We start from the raw sequence: 7,280 nt of genomic DNA, 5'->3' as shown, positions 1-7,280 counted from the left end.
GGATGGTTATTAAGGGGAGAAGGATGTGGCACAACCTGTGTATAACCACACCAGATGACTACAAGAGGTGTTTAAATGATGAATAGGCATCCTAAGGGGGTACTGCATTTATTTACTGAGCATTTATTGCTGTGGAGAACATCAGCCACGGAGTGATGCTCAGGAAAGATGGACCTCGCAGGGTGGCTGGGCTCTGCGGCTCACCCCCCCACCTCACCCACACCTCGTTCATGTCTTCCTGCCTCAGAGGCTCTGGAGAAGTTTCTGCACAGTCAATGAAGGTGTGATACTTGCAATTAGAGGCCCATGCTGAGAGCTGCTGCCATGCCGTGCACTGATAGGGGGACAGCAACACCTCTGGGCAGCACAACCACTGTCGCCTGTGCTTGACTAAGCACCACATTTTCCTGCCTCAGACCAACATTTACTGAATGAACAGCAAAGGCTTATTTTGACAGATTTCTTTTGGCAGCCCTGTACGTATGAAGGGCTTGTGCTCACTGTGCGAACGTGCAAATTCCTGGGCTCACAAATGCAGTCACACGATGACAGTCTCTCCAATGAATTAAAATCATTCCTTTCCCCCCTAGACTCTGTGAAACCTTCTGGGGCATTGAGGAAGGCATGGCATTTTTTTCCACACCTTCTGCTTATGTAGATGGTCAGATTATAAAATGGATAATTCTGTATTTAACCAGTACAAAGGAAAATTCCACTTGGGAACAGTGAATTCTCATGATGTTGCACAGGATTAACCACACTAAACAACTTCCCAGCGCAGAGGAATGTAGCCATGTGGGACAGCACTCTTGCCTCTAAGCATCAGTGATTTCAGTGATCCCACGGGTCTCCCTTCCTCAAAGCACGGAGAATATAAAGGATCCATCAAGGTGAAGAAGCAAAGGCAATTGTTCCTGAGCCACCAGAAACCACTAATATCAAGCCTAGCAAACTGTATTGGGAAATGCAAGATCATCACTTGTGAACTCCAGGGCTTTCTTGGAGCCTAATTCATACCAAACATAGAGAGCCCAGGTTAATCTGGCTGGGGCAAGTAGATAAGGATCAACAAGCTTTGTTGCTTGATGGTGGGGCTGGGCTGGGCTTTCATGCTGGAACCTTCCCAGCAGCAAACTTGTCATGTAAGCACTTACAAACTGAGTTTTAACATGAGGACACAGATGCTTGAAGGTAATATGAAAACTAAAGGTAAATACAACTGTGTCTACAAAAAGATGCCCTGTTTTTTAAACTTAGCAAATTAGGAGTCAGTGACACTACATATATCTTACTTGTTTATCTGAAGGAACTGGAGAGGAAGTAATCCTGTTAAAGAGCTGGCTGGATATATGCCTGCAGTGAGGTCCCATGGGATGGGTGTCAGAGTTGATGCAAATAGTGGTGCTGTGCCAGGGCTTGGACGCTCCTTTAGAGTAGCTTATAAATATTAAATATGAAACATGAAACATGAAATATTAACAAGAGGTGCAGCATTCATTACACGGTATGCTACAAATGAGGTTAAAAGTGCGTATATTCTATTTGTTTTAATTACAGTAAGATGAAACAAGCTCAACTATACCAAGAATCCCTGGAGGAGGGTTTTCTTTTTCAGAAATGTTTAAAATAACAAGAATAGAAATAAAGTTTGGACAAAGCGTTTTCTCCCACAGGGTGACAAGCTCAAGGCTTGCACAGGAGCACATGAGGGAGCCCAGCCTTTTCCTTTCCTGCCCTCTGTTTTCAGAGTGATGCTCTCACCCTGGCAGCTGTCTAAGACCAAAACGCCAAGGCATCATATGAAATTTACAACTTAAAACCTCAAAATAAGGTGTATACACAGACAAAAAAAGCAGCTTAAATACCATTTTCTTGCCAAAATTAAATATAAGCCAACCACTTTGCACTACTAGTGCCATTAATTTCAGCTACATCACTTTACACTGGTTTGGGATCTCTTTCTTTGAAATAACTCACACTTCTGGCCATAATTTCTTCTAAATCCTCTGCCTAATGTTTCATATGGGAAGGTTTTAGGTTCTCCACTTGACGCTGCACTGAAATTCTCCCAGCTGCTCTTCAGACCTCCAGTCTGTGGGATAGTGGAAGAAATGTGGGTGTCTGAGCCACCCCAGCAGCCTGAACACCCCAGGGCTGTAGTGCCTTCAGTCTAACACAGGATATTTAAGCAATAGTTTGCAAGTGGTCATAATGAAACAACAACCTGCTTGTGTCTAAGCCTGCTGAGGTACAGTTGAGAAAGATGGGTATTATGGGAGACATAAGCAGTGAATATTGGATCAATACAAAACCTATATTTTTCTAATGATGGCTATTTCTTGAAGATTTACACCAATCTTTGATGCCTGCTACACTTAGGCCAGTGAATCTAGAATTAAATGATACAGTCAAATGCACAAACTTCTGCAGCCTACCTAAACCAGAAAATGTTTTATTTTCCCCTTTAGTTCTACCCTATTTTCTTTTTGCTGCTCTTGAGTCCAGCCCTGGATTTATCCCGCAGGCAGAACTGCTGTTTGCTCAGCAGGATGAGCTGAAGGAAAAGGACTTTGGAAAGATTTTAGTTATGCAGGGAAGAATTAAAACAAAAAAAAAAAGCCACAAAACCAAAGGAAAACATCCCAATTCTCTGGGTTTCATTGATGGTTATATAACCAATCTCCCTGGTTATATTTACACTCCTATAAATAGAGAATTGTCCTGAAAGAGTGGCCTAAAAACCAATGACAAACGGAGTCAGCAACCATCGGCGCTTGGGTGGGAGCAGGCGCAAGGCTGGTAGGGCTCAGCATGGGGACGAGGACATCTGGTCGTAGTCAGGGCACTTGAGCAGAGCAGGGTAGTTACTGTTCATCTGCAAGGAGGCCTCGCTGGAGATATCCGAAGGGCTCCGTCCCCGCGCCCAGGCATCCGGGTGCAAGAACTGCCCCGAGTAGTCGGAGCAGTTGCTCAGACGGGGACGGTAGAAGCTGGGGTGAGGTCGGTAGATGTCCTCAGCCATGTATCGCTTCATGAAGAGGTAAACGGACATCACCCCGGCACTCTGCAGGGATAGACAGAAATGGCCTGATGCTCACAGCTGCCTCCTTCACCACCACCAGAACACGACGAAAATACAAGTCGCTTTTTTTTGCTCTGCTGACAGTGCACAAGGGCTCCTGAGGACAGTCACTTCACTGCCCTGCGCTTCAGATCCACACAACCACGTCTCCTCCTCCTCTGCATTTCAAGCTCGGCATCAAATGGTGATCAAATGCCCCATCAGTGCTCCAAGCTTGGAGTCCGATCCCGCTGTATGTCTCCCACCAGACTATATATTACTCATCTGTCCTCACAGCCTATCCTTAAACCCTGAGCCCTCTTTTTGCTGACAGCCTCAATGTCCCCCTCCCAAGAACAGGATATACTCATTAAAGGGGTGTGAGGACTGCCACATACCTCTGTGAGAAGGAATGAGATGGCAGAGAAAGCAAACGACCATCCGTATTTGTAATTGAAGAACGTGTCCGAGTCTTTGGTCCTGTTCAGCATCTCGTCGTTAATGCTGGATATGTAGAGGACCAGCCCCACCACCAAGGACAGACCTGGGGAGAAACCAAGGACAGTGGGAAGTGCTTCAGGGATGAAGCTGCTGAAGAAGCACCTTCCTTTAAGACCTGATTTGTGGCTGAAAGTGTGAGCTCATGGAGAAACACCCTGGCTGAGCAGTTTGAAGGTTCATCTCGCTCCTGTGGCCAACACGACATGAGAAGCCTCCTCTCCCCAGCCTCTCCTCCTGCACGGGTGGTGGGTGCTTCTCCCCAGATCTTCTCTCCACTGCCACAAATGAGTTTTGCACCAGGTGACTGTCCACCCTGCAAAGCCCAACCAGGCACTGGTGCTGAGCCAGGAGACCCCGCAGGTGATGACTCCACACCACAGCATTTTAGGAGAGCACCAGCAGCTACGAAAACAAACATGCTCCATGCTCAAGGATTTTCAGGATTAAACCTGGATAGAAAAACTCACCCGACAGGATGAAGAATATCCCCGAGACGAAGGCGAGGATGGTCCTGTGAGGCCGAATGTGGCCAATGTTGCTCAGGATGAAGCCAATGAACATGAAGAAGAGGCTGACCAGAGGGAAGGGGGTGGCAGAGCAGATCATCTCTGGTGGGAAGGAAGCAGAGCAAAGGAGAATGGGTCAATCCTCCCCACACAGTATGAGAAATGGGCTTGTCTGGGTGAGGTGGCTTAAGCCCTGCTGCTCTCCCACCACATTGTGTCCTTCCTTGCTCCTGGTTAACATGGGTGGCCCTGTGCTGCTCCCCAGGCCCTGGCAGTGCTTCCCCTCTTCGATGATGAGCTGAGTAAAGAGGTGACTCTGTCTGGCTGCTAATGTTGGCATTTCTGAGGGTTTCTATGTGAAACGGTACATCAGAACCTGCATTCTCCTCTAGCTTTGCTGTAAAACTGTTTGCTGAACACTTTTATCTGCTAAATAAGAAGTGACCACAGAATTCACTGCGACAGCTGTGACACCCCATCCTTAATTCGTCCCACTTTGTAACGTGTGAAATTGACTGCTACAGAACAAGTGCAACTGCAAATTAAGGAGAGGAGACATAAAAGCCAAACGCTTCCATAAACATCAGTGCTGAATAGCCAGTGAGAGGAAATTGTACGGTTTAGAGCTTCTGTGAGCACCATCCCATTAGAAAGGCATGTTCCCAAAAGCTTAGGAGCATATTGGGTGATTCGTGTAATGAAGAACATAGTGGCACCCTTGCATGGTAGCACTGTCAAGGAACTGGGAGCTTTGTGTCAAGGACCCAAAGAGGATTTCTTGAGGGGATCCCCAGTGACCCTTTGTGGGATGCAACAGATAAGACTCCACCGAACCACTTACTCAGGACATTGACTGTGGATTCAGACGTCAGCTGGATGTTCATGGGCATGATGTATTCAATAGTGAAGCACCGGCCATGCTCTTCACCTGCAGCGACACAGACCTTAACTACAGACATGTCTTAACTACCACCTCTCTTGTGCAAAAGGATTCCCCTTGTACACAAAACCATGTCAAGGCAGAGGGTGTAAGGTCACCCCAGGGGTGTTATCAGAGCTTCTCACTCCCCCAACTTTTTAAAAGCAGCCATTGAAACTTCATGACATTTCAGGTTGCTCACTTTGAGATTTCCATCCCCTTGGATTTTATTCAACTCCTGCAGCCAAGTCACTTCATCCAACTTGGCATGGATGGGGGGAATGGTCCAGCTGACCTGAATCTAGATTTTGCAAGGAAAAAGAGGAAAGTGCTGAGCTGCTGCCTGAGGCACTGTGGCACTGGGATGGAAAGGGATGGGGCAGTGGAATCTGGCACGGCAGCAGCAAACTCACCCAAAGCCTATTTGCAAAGACACGTTTATCCATCTGACTATTAAAGCTGGGCATGGGGCAATGGCATTACTTACCGAAGGTTGTGCCTGAGTTTGGAAGCAAAGATGGGCAGAGCCTCTACAAATCCTGGTTTTCCCCATCCCTTTCGCACAGTATGACACCGACACACACCAAATATCACCTTAGTGAGGGATGCTTTGGGGAAGGAGACCATACCTGCCAGAAAGCAGACCCTCCAGAGCCCCGAGTGCAGCGACAGCTTGATTTCAGCAGTCTGGTTTTGGGGCTGGACGATGCCCTCCTCCAGGTAGAGCCAGTAGTCGGTGCTGACAGAGATGCCCAGGAGGCCGAGGCCGCAGACAGCGAACACGCTGCTGAGCAGGGTCAGTGCCTTCCTGCTGCAGGCACTCATCCCCAACAGCATAGGGGGCCGAGACGGCGGCTGCCAGGAGTGGGGATGCAGCCGTCAGCAAGGAGCCGTCTGCAGCTTTTTGGGGAGACGGATGTGTCAGAGCTTTGCCCTCTGCTCTTAGATAGGTCGAGCTGAAAGAAGCCATTAAAACAATCACAATGAGCCCTGACAGAACGAGAGTTTGAACTAAATCCCACCCGACTGCTGCCCCACACCAGCCCAGGGCACTGGGAGGGAGCAGCATGGGATGGGCTGTCCAGGAGCAGCTCATTGGCTCCTGGTTTATTTGCTGCAGGTGAATTCCTGCTTCCTTTTTTTTTTGCTTCAGCCAAACCTGGAGCTTGTCTCCCTAAGGATGTAGCCAAACTACAGCATCTGCCATCCTCAGAGCCTTATCCATGAAGGGCGGCAGCTGAACCCTGGACAAAATCATATCCCCTCGGCACAGGAGCCTGTTGAGACTCATGGACACTGCATTAATCAACAGAGATATTTTCAGCTACTGGACCAAAACCACCTCCAGTGCAGCTCCACTATTGCCATTTTACCTCTTCCAGTGTAGATTCACCCACTGGGGAATTAAGATCCCTATTTTGCAAAAACCATGCTACATCTATGCACACTGAATGACATCACCCAACACCTCAAAGCAGAGCAACATGATGCAATCTTGCCACCTTCTGCTTTTTACTGTGCTTGCTGGATCAGTGCTTGTGCCAGCTAAACACAGAGACTGAACTGGTCCCAACTCAGCTTGTGCTTCAGGGGGAGGCAGGGAAAAGGGGCAAGAGAGCTGCAGTCAAGCCCTACGCAAACATTAAGGGAAGAGGCAAAAAAACTTCCCTCATCCCCATGTCGCTTATGGATGGAATCTTCTTATTTTATTTCCTTCTATTTTTGCTAATGTGTGGAGTTTAGCAGTTCTCATGGTGCCCTGCAGGCTGACAAAACATCACCAGAAATCAGAGATCCTGGCGCAGCAGAGAAAAAGTGCAATTCATACGGGGGGGAAGAAAGCCACAGAAATTAAAGATTAGAGGAATAAGAGCAAGAAAGGAAATATATATGCGAGTGATAGCCTTCTGGGAGTGGGAATGAGGCAGATAGCACTATTGACTGCTTCTATAAAAGCAGTATGAATCACAGGCAAGCGCAGCGTAATGTATATTTTCCAAGGCACATTTTGCTGTTGTTCTGCAAACAGTAATGAAAAAAATTAAAAATAATCCAGCTAGATGACAGGATCTACCCAATATAACACACTGGCCCCATCTTACTTGGGCTCCCTTTAAAACTGCATGGGCTTTGTTCACACTGCTTGAAGTTTCAAGGGACAACAAATGGGAGGGAGCTGTGCAGCGCAGCTGCATCCCACTGCCTGGGAAGGAGGACAGCGTCCTCCTAAACACACATCTCATTTGAAACACCTATTCCCAAAATAACGATGGAGAAGCAACAGAGCCAGGGC

General features: G+C 47.6%; 1 protein-coding gene across 1 annotated transcript; it reads right to left on the bottom strand.

Annotated features, from left to right (window-relative positions):
* Window positions 1–2,784: 2,784 nt before the first annotated feature.
* On the bottom strand, window positions 2,785–5,824 carry CACNG5 (calcium channel, voltage-dependent, gamma subunit 5). Its single transcript, XM_010012194.1, has 5 exons — window positions 5,617–5,824; window positions 4,910–4,996; window positions 4,030–4,170; window positions 3,460–3,605; window positions 2,785–3,064 (listed from the first exon to the last, which is right to left on the bottom strand). The coding sequence occupies exons 1-5, from the start codon at window positions 5,822–5,824 to the stop codon at window positions 2,807–2,809; spliced, it is 840 nt and encodes a 279-aa protein (XP_010010496.1). The 3' UTR covers window positions 2,785–2,806.
* Between the last annotated feature and the right edge of the window lie 1,456 nt (window positions 5,825–7,280).

This window comes from Nestor notabilis, unplaced genomic scaffold (genome assembly GCF_000696875.1).
Source record: "Nestor notabilis isolate BGI_N333 unplaced genomic scaffold, ASM69687v1 scaffold19183, whole genome shotgun sequence".
Lineage (NCBI taxonomy): Eukaryota > Metazoa > Chordata > Aves > Psittaciformes > Psittacidae > Nestor > Nestor notabilis.
This window is presented reverse-complemented; position numbering and strand designations above follow the sequence as displayed.